Below are 18,365 nucleotides of genomic sequence, written 5' to 3'. Positions count from 1 at the left end.
AGAGAGTAGAAGGGAGGGGAAGAGACAAAGAGCGAGAAACATTGATGTGAGAGAGACACATCGATTGGTTGCCTCCTGCATGTGCCCTGACCAGAGCCAGGAATCAAGCCTGCAACCTAGGTACGTGCCCTTGACCAGAATCGAACCCAGGACCCTTCAGTCCACAGGCTGTAGTACTTGTCATCTTTTAACATTGTATATAATTACTTATTTGCTATGTTTTTTATTTATTTATTGTTTGTCTCTCTTTAGTAGAACGTAAATTCCATAAGGTCAGGGAGTTTTGTCTGTTTTGCTCTTTGCTGTATCACTGCCAGCACCTAGGGCACTGCCTAGTGCACAGCAGGTGCTTAGGACATACTATAGGAATGAATGATATTTTATCTTCTTCCTAACCATCAACTCAATTACTAAAAGCCAATAAGAACTAATGGCTTGCCATTTTAGATTTTAAATCAATCAAAACATTATATATTACACCACAGATAAAGATTTCAATCCAACAGATTTAGCGAGTCTACTGGACACTTCTATGTTCCATAAATCAAATTGAACAGTCTTTGTACAGAGAATTACTAGCCTTCAGGCACATGTGCACTGTGATTATGTTACATTCACAGCCTGAAAAGAATGGAATGAAAAAAACAGGGGGCATTTGTTTTTTCTCTTAGATCAGGATTCCAAGTCCAGGTGTTCATTCCACCACAAAATACCCAATCTCCCTCTGTCAGATTTCAAATTTTCTTCTCTTGTATTCTCACAGCCTCATATAGTTCTACACTTTTATCATAACATATTTTGGCCTTGCATTATAGCTGCTAATTAAGATAACTGGATTAAATTCCGTAGTGACAAGAATAGATATCTTCTATGGTATTTGGGGTAGAACAGTGCCTACTACGTGTCTGTGAAATTGAATTTTTATAAGCCAGGTGTAAATGAAGAGATAAAGTACAAATCTGTCACCCCTGTTCTCAAGAAGTTAGATGGAAGGAAAGCAATTTCAGGTACTATTTGAAAGGAAGATTGCAGGGCTGATAGCCTAAGGACTCAACTTCCACCTTTCAAAAAGATCACATGATTCTGTCCCTGGGAGAATATTAATGTGCTAAGGGGAAAAATTCAACTAATGGTTCTGAAGTCCTGGATGAAGTATTCTTCAGGTTCTTGCCAAAGGCAATGAAGCAAAAAGTGGCACCTAAGAGATTATGAATGAAGCCTATGAATGAGTACAATGGTCTTCCTGGCCCTCTAAAACTGTCATAAACATAATGATATGATGTACCCTTAAATGTCTTTGGCAAACTAAGCCTTTAAAAGAAAAAACAAAATTGGTCATGCCAACAAAGTCTTTGGAATATTAATATCATTATGACTTTGCATTTATTTAGTAGTTTTTATCCAGGAAAAAATACAGGTAAGAGTTTTTTATATTAACTCTTCAGATGCCGCAGTTATTTTACTATAGTGACATTTAGTTATTAACAGCACACTGTTACAAATTCATTTGACTAGCAGCAAATGTATTACAATGTCCTATAATGTCCAATTGTGGACAAAAGCAAAAGTGATGATTTTTTAAATCTAATTTATAAACAACACCAGTGTAAAGAGACTAAATTATCAATACTGTCAAAATAATAAATCAACTCTTTCATTTTTATGTTTTGTTCTAGGTTTCATCGTGTAGCATTTCACGTCTATATAATTGCTGTGATGTCACAGTCATGTCATATCTCAGCCAAGGAGAATGAGGAACTCAAGGGGGAAAATAAAGAGACACCTGAAAAGTGTTATGCTCACCTTCTGTAAAACTTTCCATACTTTTTGATAAAATCCAACTGGGACTCTGTTCAGTGCTCCATCCAACCGTCTTCGACGTTGCCATTGACCTTGACGATTATCTTTAAATGTCTGTTGATCATATGCACTAGAAAAGGAGCCACTACTTGGAGTAACAGAGGTTCCAGGTGACTTGGGAGTAAAGAAGAGGAAAGAATATAAATCAAAAGTTATCTCTGTTCCTCTGATAAAGCATTATAACACAGTGAACAATAAATACTCTGCAGAATTATAAACCAATATTAAATGTAACACCCAAGATAAAGAGGTTACAGTGAAGTTAGTAGACTTATGAGTAGCTAACAGCAATGTAACTGGTATAACACTTTTGGAAAGCAATTTAGTTATACATAACAAGAGCTATACAAATGCTAATATATGAAAGGATTTTAGCTATCTCTTTCCCTGGTTATTTGTTAAACCTCCGACTGGTCTACAGCTTAGTTTGCTACATTCATTAACTGTAACACAGCCTCAATCAATTTAAAAGAATTGAAACCAGAGGAAGTATGTTCTCTGACTACAATGACATCAAATTAGAAACCAATAACAGAAGGAAATTTGGGAAGGAAATTTATAAATATGTGGAAATTTGAAGATACACCTCTATATAACTAGTAGGTTAAGAAATAAATCACAAGGACTATTAGGAAACACTCTAAGATGAATGAAAATTGAAATACAACATACCAAAACCTACTGGATGCAGCTAAACAGTGCTCAAAGAGAAAATTATGAGTGCTTGTATTTTTTTAAAAAAGCTCTCAAATTAAGAACCAATCCTTCTACCTTAAGACAAGAAAAAAAGAAAAGCAAACTAAACAGAAAGCAAGGAGAAGAAAGAAAATAAAAAACTAGCATAAATAAGTAAAATAGGAAAGAGAAAATCAGTGAAACCAAAATGTTTCTTGGAAAATAAATATCAACAAAACTGACAAATCTTTTGCTAGACAGACCAAAAAATTTTTTAAAAGAGAGATTCAATGTATTAAAATCAGGATAGAGAAGGAACATCACTTCCAAGCTTAAAAAAATAAAAATGATTATAAGGATATAGCATCAGCAGCCATTTGTCAGCAAATTACATAAGTTAGATGAAATGGACAAGTTCCTAGAAAGATACAAATTACCCAATGGACTCAAGGAGAAACAGAAATCTGAATAGACCTATAACAAAGAGATAAAATAAGTAACTACAAAACTTCCCACACAGGAAAAGCCCAGGCACAGATGGCTTCACTGGTTAATTCTACCACCAGCTTTTCACAGACTCCTCCAAAAGGAGAAGAGAAGGGAACTTCCTAACTTATTCTATGAGGCCCATATTACCTTTTTACCAAAATCAGACAAAAACATTACAAAACTACAGATCAATATCCCTTATGAACACACATATAAAAATCCTCAACAAAACACTAGCAAACCAAATCCAGCAACTTATAAACAGAATTATGCACCATTGATGAAGTAGAATTTATTCCAGGAATTCAAGGTTGTTTTAACATCCAGACATCAATTAATGTAATACATTATAGTAATAGAATAAGAATAAAGGATAAAAACCACATCATCCTAATAGAGTAAGAAAAAGCATTTAATAAAATCTTAACACCCTTTTATGATAAAAACACTCAACAAACTAGAAACAGAGGGGGACCTCTTCAATCTAATAAACGGCATCCACAGCTGACATAGTGAATGGTTGGAGATGGACTGTTTTCCCTCCTAAGATCAAAACATGACAAAGATGTTCACTTTTATTCAATATTGCACTGAAGGTTCTAGCCAGGGCTATTAAGCAATACAAGAAATAAAGGTCATCCAGAGTAGATAGGAAGAAGTAAAACTACTCTATTTACAGAAGAAATTATCTTATATATAAAAAACTCACTAAAAAACAATGAGAACTAATAAATAAGTTCAGAAAAGTTACATGATAGAAGATTACTCTACAAAGAGGGGGAAGGGGGACTCCTGCACTAATGTCAACATTAAAAATTTTTAATTAAAAATAATAAATTAAATAATAAAATATTAAAATCGATCATATTTCTAAACTAACAATCATCAATCTGAAAATGAAATAAAAAAACAATTCTATTTAAAATAGCATCAAAAAGAAGAAAATATTTAGGAATAAATTTAACAAAACATGTGTAGAACATATACTCTGAAAACAAAACGTGTTGAAAGAAATTAAAGACCTTAATAAATGGAAAAAACATCCCATGTCCATTGTTAAGACAGCAATACTCTCAAAATTTATCTACAGATTGAATACAATTTTTATCAAAATCCTAACTAGATTATTTGCAGAAACTAATAAGCTTATGGGGGGGGGGGGACACATCTGGAATAGTATCAACAATAAAAGTAAAGTTTAAAAAAACAAACACATAAACAAAAAAAATTCAAGGGATCCATGATAGTTAATACAATCTTTAAAAAGAAGACCAAAGTTGGAGGATTTATAACTTCTAATTTAAAAACCTACTACAAAGCTACAATAATCAAGATATTGTCATGAAGGCATGGTCTAGGCATGTAGATCAATGAAACAGAATTGGGAATTCAGAAATAAACCATTATATTTTTGTCAATTATTTTTCAACAAGGGTGCCAAGAAAATTAAATGGAGGTAAAGATAGCTTTTTTCAGGAAATGGTGCTGGACAATGGAATACTACGCTGCTGTAAAAAGGAACTCCTACCATTTGCAACAGCATGAATGGTCCTGGAGAACATTATGCTAAGCGAAATATGTCAGTCAGAGAAAGATAAATATCACATGATCTCACTCATTTGTGGAATATAATGAACAACATAAACTGATGAACAAAAACAGATCCAGAGACAGAGAAGCAGCGATCAGATGCTCAAACCTCAGAGGGAAGGTAGGGGAGGGTGGGGGTAAGGGTGAGAGATCAACCAAAGGATTTGTATGCATGCATATAAGCCTAACCAATGGACACGGAGACCAGGGGGGTGAGGGCGTGAGCGGGGGTGGGGGGGACAATGGGGGAATAAGGACACATGTAATACCTTAATCAATAAAGAAAGAAAGAAAAAGAAATGGTGCTGGAAAAACAATACAGTGGGGCCTTGACTTACGAGTTTAATTCGTTCTGAGACCGAGCTCGTTAAGGAGCTCGTTAACTCAAATTACTCTATCAACTCAATGCAAAAAATCGGGGAGAGACAGTTGGTATCTCAAAAAACTCGTTAGTCGGGACACTCATAAGTCAAGGCCCCACTGTATTTACATGCAAAAGAATTAAGTTGAACCCCTACTTCACATCATACAAAATAATTTAAGTCTAAATGGGTTATTGTGCAGAAAAGAATTACCATAGCAAGCCAGAAGTGCTATTCTTGGAAAGTCCTGCTTATAAGATTGACCCCTGGCTGGAGTTTGGAAACCTGGATTTGGGGAGGGCTCCCAACACTCCCAGAATTAGTAACAGTGGTTTACTGTACCTACACTGTTTGTTCAAACACTATGTTTTCTGTTGAACACTTGGTTTTCCTCTGGGAGTCTGGAGTTTTGGTATGTGCCAGACAGAAGCTGTTTATGTGAGCAGCCCCCAGTAAAATCCTGGGTTCTGAGTCTTTAATGAGCTTCTCTGGTTGGCAATATTTCACACATGTTGTCACAATTCATTTGCTGGGGTAATTAAGCACATCCTGTGTGACTCTACTGGCAGAGTACTCTGGAAACTGGTGCCTTTTTCCCTTGGATTTTGTCCAATTCACTTTTTCCCTTTGCTGATTTTGCTTTGTATACCTTTGCTGTAATAAATCTTAGTTGTGATTATGACCATATGCTAGTCCTGTAAGTCCTCTTAGTGAATCATAAAATCTGGGGATGGTCTTGGAGATCCCTAACATAATTATAGACATAATTTTAAGAGCTAAAACTATAACACTCTTAAAACAAAAAGTAGGAATAAATCTTTGTGACCTTGGGTTTAGCAAAGCCTTCTTAGATATGACACTAAAAGAAAAAGTAGTTAAATTGGGCTTCATCAAAATTAAAAACTTCTGTTCTTCAAATGACACTATCAAGAAAGTAACTCAGTGGTTGATATTCTCTAGAGGGGGAAAAAGAAATTAAAGTGAAAAGACAACCCATAGAAGAGAAGAAAATATTTTCCAATCACATATCTGATAGGGATTTATATCCAGAATATATAAAGAACCTTTATAACTCAACAATAAAAAGTCAAATAGCCCAATTAACAAATTGGAAAATAATCTGAGTAGAAATTTCTCCAAAGAAGATAAATAGCCAATAGGCACACGAATAGATAATCAATATCATAAACCATCTGGGAAATGCAAATCAAAACCACAATGAGATATTACTTGACACCCCCTAAAATGGCTAGAATAAAAAAGACAAAAAATAACAAGGGTTGGTGAGGATATGAAGAAATTGGAACCCTCAAACATTGCTGGTGGAAATGTAAAATGGTACAGCTACTTTGCAAAAACAGTCCACCAATTCCTCAGAATGCTAACCAAGTTACTTACCAAATAACTTAGCATTTCTGCTCCTAGGTATATTTGGAAGATAAATGAATACATATGCCTACACAAAAACTTGTACATAAGGTTCACAGTAGCATTACTCCTAATAGCCAAAACCAGAAACAATCCAGTTGTCCATCAAATGAGGAAGTACTGACCCATGCTGCAACATAATGAACTTCGAAAAACTATAAGTAAAGAAGCAAATATGTTGGGGAAAGTGGTTCTTTAACAGTTTAGATTCAGAAATAAACATAAAATAGAAAAAATAATAGAAATATTTTCTGAGAAAAAAAACTCACATTTTAATTTGGGCTAAATGCTTATATCACCAACCACTGCTAAGTAAAACAGAAAAGTGCTTCCAGACATTTGTATTGGCCAGTGACTATCACACTAATGTACTAAGTAGATGATCTGCCATTTGATTTATTGTCATTGTCTTTGTCTCTACCATCAGGATCCTAGGATGCTGATAGTGGGGTCAACCCACAAAGGGTATTCAGACTATTCCTAAAACCGAATAGCAGCAGTTTTGAGTTTTTAGAGTAACTTCACCTCTATGTCTCTGTCTGCTGGGGTCCAACCCCAGCGGGTCCAGGGGTCCCCAAAGGTGTGGACGGAGTCAGCGAAGAAGGAATGACACGGAGACAGCTTTCAGTTGATCAGCAGCCTAGCCAGGATGTCTAGCCAGGATCTCCAGCCAAGTTCTGTTCAGGATCTCCAGCGAAGTTCTGGTTAGGATCTCCAGCCAGGTTCTGTGTCCATGTTCTCTTGCTAGGTTCTCCAGCCAGGTTCAGTCACCAGGTTCTAGTCAGGTTCTCTTGCAAATTTCTGTAGTCAGGTTCAGTCCAGGATCTTTTGCCATGTTCTCTCACTAGGTTCTGTCTCTAGGTTCTGAATAGGTTCTGTGTCTAGGTTCTGTGTCTCTTGGTTCTGTCTTCTAAGTTCTGTCTCCTGTTGTCTTGTTACATCTGTATTTATACCAGTTGATTCCAATCCTATCAATCTGTATTCCAAAGGTTAGGGCGTTTCTTATCTCCAGTCCAGGGAGTAAAGATTATGTAGCTTAAGCATGATTCTTCATAGTTAAAGTGATTAATTACCCGCCTGGCACTTAGTTAAGGGGTTTTATTCCCTCCCTAACTTCAGGGGAAAATCCCTACCTGGGGAAACAACCTTTCTCAGAGAGGTGACCTTGGTTAAAACACATAGTGCCAAGAAGGTGAGCAAACATATTAAGAACAGTATGCCATATATGCCAGGTCCCTTGAAACAGCAAGGATGGACCGGCTCCCGGCATCTGTCCTCCTTTATTAATGTGCATATGACAGAGTTGGCCAAATCTTACTGTACTAATTCATTATAGGGTATTTGGTTAAGGTCAATAGAAATATCAAAATTGTTTCCAATAGTTTTTTCCATTTTTTTTGTTTGCTTGCTTCTGAAATTATAGGCCAGTATGAATCACTGATTTAAACCAAGAAAATTTTACTACTATATTTCCAGTACATGGCATGAAATTTGGCACTCATTTAATATTTACTAGATGAATCAATAATCAGAATAGCCATCCCAGTAGTTTTCAAAATGAAAAGTGCATCAGAATCACCTAGAAAGATGATTAAAACACAGACTACTGGGCCTCATCCTAGGTCTAGGGTGGAGAACAAGATTTTACATTTCTAACAAGTTCCCAGGGAACACTGATGCTGTCTAATACATTGCCTGATGCATAGTAGACATGCAATTAATTATAAGTTGAAGAATAAATGAACAAACAGCTACTTAACAAATACTTTTAAAATTGGATTTGTTTTCAGAACTCCCTTTCTTGCCTTTTTGGGAAAGAAATGGAAAGATTTCACCTTCATACATAAACTTGATTTATATTTATTTTAGTTCTTCATTAATTTTGTTTTTCTTTTCAATCAATCAATATATGTCATAATTTACATGACAGTATATTCAAAGAACTCGTGAATGGTATATAATACAAGATAACAGCCCTTACCAGAAAGGACGGTGACATCAAATCTATACCCAGGGTGTGACTACCGTTGGACTATAAAAAAATTTGAGAAAATACAATTTTAGAAGACATGAGGCAAAGCACCCATTATTTGCATTTTTAAGTTATTAGTAGAGTAAAATTGCAAACTATTCAAGTAACTAGCCAGCATGTTATCATTTAAAAAGCTGATGAAATTGCCTTACTCTAGAAGTCATATTAAAGAGTAAAACAAAGAAAACTTCCTGAAAAATATTTTTCCACAAGAAAAGAGAGAATTGGCGAGTGGTAGAGAAAATGGCTTAGAACAATACAAAATACTGGACAGGCAGGTGATGATAGAAATCAATATTTAGAAATAAGAAAATGATGAAAATTTATGGTTCCCCATAGTCTAAAATAAAGTTGTAATGATTTTGGCTTTCTTGAAGTCCTATAGGTAATGACTGCATAAAAAAAATTAAAGGCTATAGCTGGGTATATTAATCTAGCTGGGAAGATAGACTTCAAGTTCTAAATCTATAATGGACTTGTAAGTAATACCGTGGGACTGTAAACAACTATAAAATGTTTAGCCAATCACTTTCAACCAAAACTAGAATTGTTTACCAACAATGTCAGTTTAACTCTTCAGTATGAAATGTAGCTCTTCCACTTTTCAGATAGAAAAAATGTTCAAATTACACAATTTATCTGGGGGGAAAACCTGTAAAGTGAACATTTTTCTATCACAAGGCCCATTCTTACTCCATTGCATAATATAAATGTGAAAGACTATCTGATAAGTGTTCTTACTCTTATCCTATATAATTAAAGCCCAGCGCCTGAATGGTGGAACAACCGGAATAACCACAGCCCCTCGCCTGGCCAGCCCTGCCCCTCAGCAGGCCCCCCCACTTGGATCCGAGGAGGGGCTGGCTGGCAAACCACCTGTGGCCCCTTGCCCCTGTCGGCCCCGCCCCCCAGTGCCCCCTCACCCTGATTGGGGGTGGGGCCTTCTGGCAAATTGCTCACTGCCCCTTGCCCTGGCCGGTCCTGCCCCCTAGCAGGCTACCCCCCCCCCCACCCTGCAACTCCAATCGGGGGAGGGACCTGCCAGCAAACTTCCAGCAGCCTCTCAACCCAGCAAGCCCCCATTGCCCAGTGGGCCCCCCACCATGATTGGGGGTGGGGCCAGCTGGCAAACTTCCCACGGCCCCTCCCCCAGCCGGCCCCACCACCCAGCAGGCCCCCCCACCCAGCAGGCATCCCCACCCTGATTGGGCCCCATCGGAGTGGGCCAGCCCAACCCCACCCGTGCACCAGGCCTCTATCTATAATAATAAAAACATAATATGATAATTAGACCAGACAGCCGAATAACTTTCCAGACATCATTCCGGACATCCTTTCAGACGAAGCTGCAGCAGCAGGGGTTGAGGCAGAGGCGGTTAGGGGCGATCAGGCAGGCAGGCACTCCCAGTGACAGGATACAAGGAGAGCTGTCCCAAATCTTTGCAGAGAGGGGAATGCTCAGGAGGTCAAGATGATAGAAACCTAAGGACCTAAATTCTGGGGCCCATGCCACCAGGGCTCACTCAGCACAAGGCCAAGGGGAACTCGGACCAAGTTCTGGTCCACTTCCTAACCCAGTTGCGACCAGCCATCCTGGGACATCCAGGGCTGCAGCATGTGCTGGAGTGTGTAATCGTGGGTGAGGGGAGGGGTGGCGCTCTGGAAGTGGAGGGCTCTCCGCCTGTGTGCCCTTCCCCCAGGTGCTCAGCCCAAGCTGTGCCAGCAAAACTCCTTTGCTGGGGAAAGATGGCAGGGGGCAAGTCGGGGGAGGGGTGGCCAGCCTGTGGCCTCCATTGTGGCTGTTTGCACACATGTAATTAGCTCTAAGTATCCCGGGCTTTCAGTTCCCTGACTCAGGGCCTGGGAGCTGTGCAAGGGGAGAACGTGCCCACAGAGCCGCTGCTCCGCTGAATGAGCCCCCTCACCAGACCGGGAAGCTCTATGCCGGTCCACAGGACCCTGTGTGGTGTTTGCCCAACTGTCTACATGGCCACCACATGCTGGCTTGGGGATATCTTTGTGTGTCCTCGGTAGTGTGTCTACACTGGCCGCTGGGAAGGTCTACACAGGCACAGGAGAAGAGGGGTGGTAGGGGAGGGCGGTGAAGGGGAGGATGAACTGGTTCTCAGCTGAGAAGGAAGGAAGTGCTAGTGCCCAGCTCTCCTGTCTGCACAAGTCCTACATAAATGTGAGCCCGGAGCAGTGGCCAAGGCCAAAAATCCCTGGGATTTCAGATGTAACCGCCAAACTGAAGTGTCCTAGATCGTGCCCCCTAGGGGCACGCCCCCCTGTCTCCTCGCCCCCCCCTCCCCAGAGTCATTTCGAACCTCAGCCACCAGAGCTCCTCTCCTGCAGGTGGCATAGCCAGGGCTCAGAGAGGTTAGGGAACTCACCCTAGGTGGCATAGCATGCCAGGGCCGCCACTCTCCAGAGCCATGGCATGGCATTCGGGATTGGGGCTTCACTCAAAAACAGAAGGTGTGTGGGAACCTGGGAGGGAACACTTCCAGGTCCTCCTCTCTCTGTCTGGTCTCAGATCCCTAATCCTCGGCGACCCTGGTCCTGCGTACTCAATCCATTGCCCGCCACATCCTTTCAGCCCTTTCCCTGAGGACAGTTCAGCCATGTCTATGCTGAACAGAACAGAGTGCAGAGAAGAGCAAGCTCAACCCCAGGGGCCTTAGTTGGAGGTGGAGGGATCAGCCTTCCTGAAGCAGGATTTATTAGCACACTCGCTCTGCCGTTAGGGCTGAGTCCCTCCCTTAGCCTTCCTGGGTTCTCTGTGTCTGTCTGTGTCACTCTGCATCTCTCTCCCTGTTCCTCACTCTCTGATCCTGTTTACTATTCCCCATGTCTCACTGGGCCTTTTGTCTCTGTCTCTCATTGGATCTCTGCCCGTGGAGAACACTCCTGCTGCCCTCGCAATGGAACACACACCAGCAGAATCCACCTTTTCAATAAAAAACGACAAGTGGGAAACAGAGTGAATTAAAAAGCATTACAATCCATGTGTCTTCAAATATGTTCCAAATGGCAGCACTCTGGTGCGGGGGGCCAGGGGAGCCAGGGGCTGGGTATGTTGGCCACATGTTCTGGAGCCTCAGACACAAAGTGTAGGGGGCTCAGCACCGTGGTGTGGACCCCTCCCACTAGCCACCTGGGACGGCAGGGTCTGGGAAAGGGACTTAGTCTATACTCACCCTCACGGACCCCCACCTGATTCCATAGACCCTTTCCCCTGTTCTGGCATCTGCTGGTCCCTCTTACTCCCCCAGTACTCCAAACCTTCCTATGCTGACCCCAACTCTCCTGCACCAGCCCCCCCACACACACAGATTTCACTCTCTACCTCACCCACCCCCAGTCTTCTACCCCATACTTCTTCCTGCCCTGTCCCACCTCTATGCCAACCTCCTGCCCCAGACCACCCAGCAGCCCTGGCTCTGGGAGAAAAGATTAGAAGAAAGCTTTCCTTGGCCGGAAGAGACTCTCCAGGGAGCTGCATGCAGAAAGGCGCTCCCAGCCCTGTACCTGCAATTGCTCTGAAGTGCCAAATGCCAATCAGAAATTGTTTCTCTGGAGACAGAGGGTAGCAGAAGTAGGCTGCTGTCTTTTGAGAGCTTGTTTGGAGGTTCTAGCAGGGGAGCACAGCTACCCTTGACCAAAGACCGGTCCTCTCCTCGGGGGGGAAGTCGTCCTCTTCGACCGAGCGTGCAGCTTCGGGAGGGACGCACATGGATCGGTGAGGGAGGAGGGGGACACCCGCCTAGCCAGCCAGATCAGCCGAATCAACCCTGGCGATCAATGGGGTGACAGATGTCGCAGCCAGATCGCCCTCACATCCGGCTGCTGTCTTTTGAAGTCACTCATCAGGAGGAAACTCTACCCCTCCCACCAAAAAAGTTCACCCTGCTGCCTCCCTTATCACTTTCATCAACCCTCCTTTGCCCCTTTCCCTGGAAGTGGAAGGATTGGAGCACACCCTAATATATAAAAACTCAGGGTCCGTAATGACTAAATTGAACAAAGGCTTGGCCAAACACCGGAAGTCAGTCCTGCAGTCAGTGCTGGATTGCTGTGGGGACTGCTGCTGCGGGCGCAGCGACCCAGCACTGACTACTGAGGGGGCTGCGAATCAGGCCTGGAGAGAGGCCTGGAGAGAGAGGCAGTGTCTGATCCACAGCCTCTGTGGCAGCTGTTGATCAGCTGTTGCCTCTCTCTTTCTCTCCCGCCTTAGCCAGCAGCCGCACCTCTGTTTCTCTCCAGGCCTCCGTGGAGGCTGCTAATCAGCCCTGCCTCTCTGATCAGGCCCAGAGATAGGCCTGGAGATGCTGACTGGCATAGAAACCAACCAATAAGAACCAAAACTGGGTGAACTGTGAGGAGCCAATGGCTGCCTAGGAGGTGGAGCTTTTGATGCTGACTGGCATAGAAACCGACCAATCAGAACCAAATCTGGGTGAACTGCGCAGGCAGAACTTAGGGTGGGGGCTGAGGAGAGGTTTTAAGGGCAACAGTTGTTTGGTGTAAGGTGTAAGAAAGAGGTTCAATTTTTTAATGACTGGTGTGGCAGTATAGTGCATATGGCTGGCTATCAGTCCAGATATAGGGATTATGTATTTTTGTCTGCCAAGAGCATTTCCTCCTGCTAAAAAAGGCTTCCCCCCTCCCATTTAAGCAATCTTATCCTATATAATCTATCTATACTAGTAAAAGGGTAATATGCTAATTAGACTGGGTTGTCCGGCCACCTTCTGGACATCTGACTTTCTTCCAGACAAAGTCATGGTGGTGGGGACTGAGGCAGAGGCAGTTAGGGGCGATCAGGCCAGCAGGGGAGGGCAGTTGGGAGCAACCAGGCTGGCAGAGATGGGCAGTTGGGGGTGATCAGGCAGGAAGAGGCAGTTAGGAGTGATCAGGCCAGTAGGAGAGAGCAGTTGGGAGCAAGATCAGGCTGTCAGGGGAGGGCAGTTGGGGGCGAGATCAGGTTGGCTGGGGAGGGCAGTTGGGAGCGAGATCAGGCCGGCAGGAGAGGGCAGTTGGGAGCAACCAGGCCGGCAGAGATAGGCAGTTGGGGGCGAGATCAGGCTGGCAGGGAAGGGCAGTTAGGGGTGATCAGGCAGGCAGAGGCAGTTGGGAATGAGACCAGGCTAGCAGGGGAGAGCAGTTGGGGGTGAGATCAGGCTGGTAGGGGAGGGCAGTTAAGGGCAATCAGGCAGGCAGGCAGAGGCAGTTAGGGGAGATCAGGCAGGCAGGCAGGTGAGCAGTTAGGAGCAAGTGGTCCCAGATTGTAAGAGGGAAGTCCGATTGGAGAGAGTGCAGACTGGGCTGAGGGACCTCCTCCCTCTGTGCATGGATTTCATGCACTGGGCCACTAGTCTAGCCTATCTAATAAAAGAGAAACATGGTAATTAGCCGTACGCCCGCTACCCTTCCCATTGGCTAATCAGGATGATATGCAAATCAACTGCCAGCCAAGATGGCGGCCAGCAGCCAGGCTACTGACATGAACAGGAGGCTTGCTTGCTTCAGTGACAGAGGACTTCAACGTTCCCCGCCTGCTGCTGCTGGGCTCTCAGCTGCTAAGAAACATTGTTACAAATATAGAAGCTAAACAAAACCCCAGAAACCTGTTTTCAGTCAGCCGGGATCTCAGAGCTGGAGTCGCAACAAAGTTTCAAATACAGAAAGTAAACAAAGCCAGAAACCTGCTTTCAGCAGCGAGGTCTCACAGCTAAAGCCGGCTCTCAGCTCCAGTGACAGCCATAAATCCAAGAATAAAAAAAAAATGGAAAAAAGGAGCAGTTGGGAGCTTCAGTCACCCGCCAGCCTGAAAATGGCCCTCAGCCCCTCACCCAGACTGGCCAGGCACCCCAGTGGGGACCCCCACCCTGAAGGGGGTGTGACCAGATGCAAACAGCCATCATCGCCTCATCCAGGCTGGCCAGGCACCCAAGCGGGACCCCCACCCTGATCCAGGACACCCTTCAGAGCAAACCAGCCGGCCCCCACCCATGCACCAGGCCTCTATCCTATATAGTAAAAGGGTAATATGCCTTCCAGCACCGGGATCAGTGGAACCACGAGGCCTCCTGGCCTCTGGATCAGCCTGACAGGGGGCAGCGCCCAAACCCCCTTATTACCCTGTGGCTCTGTGTGGTGTGATGGGGGCGGGGCCACAACCTCCCTATCCGCCCTGCTCTTTTAGTGACAGGGTAAGGCACCCCAACCTCCTGATCAGCCCTGCTCTGTGCCTGATAGGGGGAGCTCCCCAACCCCCTGATCGGCCCTGCTCTGTGCATGACAGGGGGTGGCGCCCCAACTCCCCAATTGGCCCTGCTCTGAGCCCGACCAGGGGCTGCGGGGCAGGCACCTAGGGATTGGGCTTGCCCTCTGCCATCCAGGAGTGGGCCTAAGCCAGCAGGTCGTTATCTCCTGAGGGGTCCCAGACTGTGAGAGGGCACAAGTGGGGCTAAGGGACACCCCCTCCCCCGCCAGTGCACAAATTTTTGTGCACCGGGCCTCTAGTATATCTATAAAAGAGTAATATGCAAATTGACGGAACAGCAGAACCACCAGAATGACCGCTCAACCAGTCACTATGAGGCACATTGACCACCTCTCGGTCCCTCCCTGGGGCCAGCAGGCTCTAATTGCCTGATGTAGAATGGAGAACCGGGGGTGGGTGGTGGCGCTGGAGTGGGGCCAGCTACTGGCAGCCAGGGAAGATGGCCCTGATCACAGGTCAAGCCTAGTGACTGTACCTGTGCATGAATTTCGTGTGCGGGGCCTCTACTCTACATAATAAAAGCCCAGTGACCTTTACAGCAGAACGACCAGTTGCTGTGATTCACCAGCTGCAGGGGCCTCCACAAGTGCCACTCCCGAGGCTGAGGGCCCCAAGGCCAGTTGTACAGCGGCACCAAGGTGCCTGTAAAGAACACAAAGGTAGCCAGCGTGAGCATGCAGCTTGAGATGAAGGCTCTGTGGGATGAATTCAATCAGCTTGGCACTAAGATGATCCTCACCAAGGCTGGCAGGTCAGGGCACCCCTCTCCCTGCTGTGACCTTCCCCATGTGGCACCAATATCAGGCAGCAGGCTTTGGCCCGATCCACATGAGCGAGACTGAGAAGTGGGGTGGGGGGCACAGCCTGGCCACCTGCAGGTCCCTCTTGGCGCAGGCCAGCTCCTTTGCTCTCTGAGTCCCTGCTCTGGCGACAGCTGCCTGGCGTGCTGGGCTGGAGGGTACTGCTCGGGAGGCCAGGAAGGTGGCGGAGAGAAACTCTGTGGACCAGTTGCCCAACCAGCAGCCCAGGACCTGGCAGCACCAGAAACAGACCAGCTCAGAGCACACCGAGCTTGGGGTGAAGGTAGCTGCCTGTGAGGGGCCTTGCCACAAGCTGGCTCCTGGTGGCTTCCACCTCAAAGGAAACTCAGTCTTTGGTTTCTTAGTTCAGTCTATCCCGGCTAAAGAGGAGCAGCTGGGCACACTTTACAGGAGAATTAAGACTCTAAAACAGTGTGTTCTGTTCAGTGGAGATCGCTACCCAGTTGTCTTAGGCCTAAATTCTGGGTGATTGTGGGGCTGTCTCTGTCACTGGAGCCCATGTCTTCTAATTGGCCTGTATTTGTTGCAAGGATCAAAGAGAAGAAGAACACGCTTTTTGATCAATGGATATTACCAACAGACAATGACGAGTGCTGGCCTGTGTCTAATATACACAGAGAGACACAAGCTCTGAGTCCGCCTGGCCAAAGGGAGCTCAGGGCTTGTTTGCAGAGCCATCTGGTGATTTCTGTTTCCTTGCTGAGGCTGTCCTCCCTGGGAAGCCTGGGGCCAATGCTCAGCTCCAGCTCAGTAGGTCTTCTCCATGCCCCTCCACCTGGCCGACCCCATCCCTGATCGGCCCCCACACTCTGATCTGGGCTGGGCCGGCCGGCCAACCACCCGTGGCCCCTCTGCCCGGCTGAACCAGCATGATTGGCCTGATCAGGGCAGGCCGGCTGGACCCCACCCCTGCATAATTTCATGCCCCAGGCCTCTAGTATAATATAAATGCAAATGGATATCTGATAAGAGTACTCAATTGAAGTTTATTTCAAAGTAAACTTCAAGCATTGGCTCATTCTTTTCCTAAATGGTTTGTGACTCCTAAAAAAAAAAAATCGATTTTGTCTCTCCCATTCAGTCTGTGCTTTAATAGTACAAGCTAGAACAAATCTATTTTAAAAGCAGGAGCGTTAGATTTAAGATTTTCATTAAAAAGTGCTACAAAGATCAAATTAGTACCTTCTCAACTTGGGCTTTAAAATCACATGATTTGCCCTAACTGGTTTGGCTCAGTGGATAGAGCGTCAGCCTGCGGACTCAAGGGTCCCAGGTTCGATTCTGGTCAAGGGCATGTACCTTGGATGCGGGCACATACCCAGTAGGGAGTGTGCAGGAGGCAGCTGATCGATGTTTCTCTCTCATCAATGTTTCTAACTCTCTATCCCTCTCCCTTCCTCTCTGTAAAAAATCAATAAAATATATTTTAAAAAAATAATAAAAAAGAAATAAAATCACATGATTTCCCAGAGTCTTGAAATAAGTTTTGGAAGTTTGTGTTAATTATTTCTTTGTATAATACAACTAGAGACCCAGTGCACAAAAATTTGTGCACTCGGGGGGTCCCTCAGCTTGGCCTGTGCCCTCTCGCAGTCTGGGACTCCTTGGGGGATGTCCACCTGCTGACTTAGGCCCTCTCCCCAGGGGATCGGGCCTAAACTGGCAGTCAGACATCCCTCTGGCAGCCCAGGAGCCCTCGGGGGATGTCCACTTGCAGCCCCTTCAGGGTGGAGGGGTCCGGCTGGGGTGCCTGGCCAGCCTGGGTGAGGGGCTGATGGCCGTTTTCAGGCTGGCAACACCTCCAGTGACCCAAGCTCCTAGCCTCTCCTTTTTTTCTTTCTTTTTTTTTCAGCACCTCCTTGAGCAGAGGCTAGGGTGGCCTGGAAGCAGGTATCTGGGATTTATTTTCTTCTATAATTGAAACTTCGTAGCTTGAGTGGAGCCCAGGGCCGGCCATGGCAGGTGGGAAGCTTGGCTTCCTCCATCTCTGGGGGAAACCCAAGCCTCCTGCTCACTCCAGCTCCGTGGCTGCCACCATCTTAGTAGGGTTAATTTGCATACTCGCTCCTGATTGGCTGGTGGGTGTAGCAGAATGGCGGAGTGATGGTTAATTTGCATGTTTCTCTTTTGTTAGTGTAGATAACTCATCTATTCTCACTTGCAGGAAAAAACGAGTGAGAGGCTACAATACGAAGTTTGCTGACTCCCATCAACTTCCAGTAATTTAAGTGTTTTTCCTCTATGTGTCCACAACACCTTTCATATATCTCTTTCAAGATGATGATAAAAGTCTAATTTCAAAACAATACCTTAAAAACAGATTTTTTAAAAGGCCCACATCTAATCTGGTTTTCTCTCTGATGTCTCTCTCTCTCTCTCTTTTTCTTTTTTCTTTTAGGTCAGCAAATTTTTATTCTATTTCTCACATGGGCAAGGAAAATATAGTTGCTTTACTTCTTTTTCTTATTTTTTATTGTTGAAAGTATTACATATGACCCCTTTTTCCCCATTGTCCTTGCCCAGCCTGCCCCTGGCCACCAGCCATGGCCTTCACCCCCACTCATTGTCTGTGTCCATTGGTATGTTTATATGCATACAAGTTATTTGGTTGATCACTTATCCCTCTCCCCACTCAGGCCATCCTCCCCTGCCTTCCCTCTGAGGTTTGACAGTCTGTTCAATGATTCTGTGTCTCTGTATCTATATATGTTCACCAGAATATGTTGTTCATTATATTGCACAAATGAGTGAGATCATGTGATACTTATCTTTCTCTGACTGGCTTATTTTGCTTAGCATAATGCTCTCCAGGTACATCC

At 44.7% G+C, this 18,365-nt stretch overlaps 1 protein-coding gene across 10 annotated transcripts in view; it reads right to left on the bottom strand.

Annotated features, from left to right (window-relative positions):
- The window catches only part of PHKA1 (phosphorylase kinase regulatory subunit alpha 1), a 319,188-nt gene that overhangs the window by 6,575 nt on the left and 294,248 nt on the right, over positions 1-18,365 (bottom strand). For 8 of the 10 annotated variants that reach the window (XM_036304532.1, XM_036304531.1, XM_036304536.1 and 5 more), the window contains 2 exons: positions 8,386-8,436; positions 1,804-1,974 (listed from right to left, as the gene is read on the bottom strand). In XM_036304532.1, coding sequence (XP_036160425.1) covers positions 1,804-1,974; positions 8,386-8,436 — 222 coding nt within the window. The remainder of the gene's footprint in view (positions 1-1,803; positions 1,975-8,385; positions 8,437-18,365) is intronic. The other 2 variants (XM_036304535.1, XM_036304538.1) reach the window with 1 other exon arrangement.

Source organism: Myotis myotis, unplaced genomic scaffold (genome assembly GCF_014108235.1).
Source record: "Myotis myotis isolate mMyoMyo1 unplaced genomic scaffold, mMyoMyo1.p scaffold_m19_p_4, whole genome shotgun sequence".
Classification (NCBI taxonomy): Eukaryota; Metazoa; Chordata; class Mammalia; order Chiroptera; family Vespertilionidae; genus Myotis; species Myotis myotis.
Note: the sequence above shows the minus strand (reverse complement) of the source record. Positions and strands in the feature narration are given on the sequence as shown.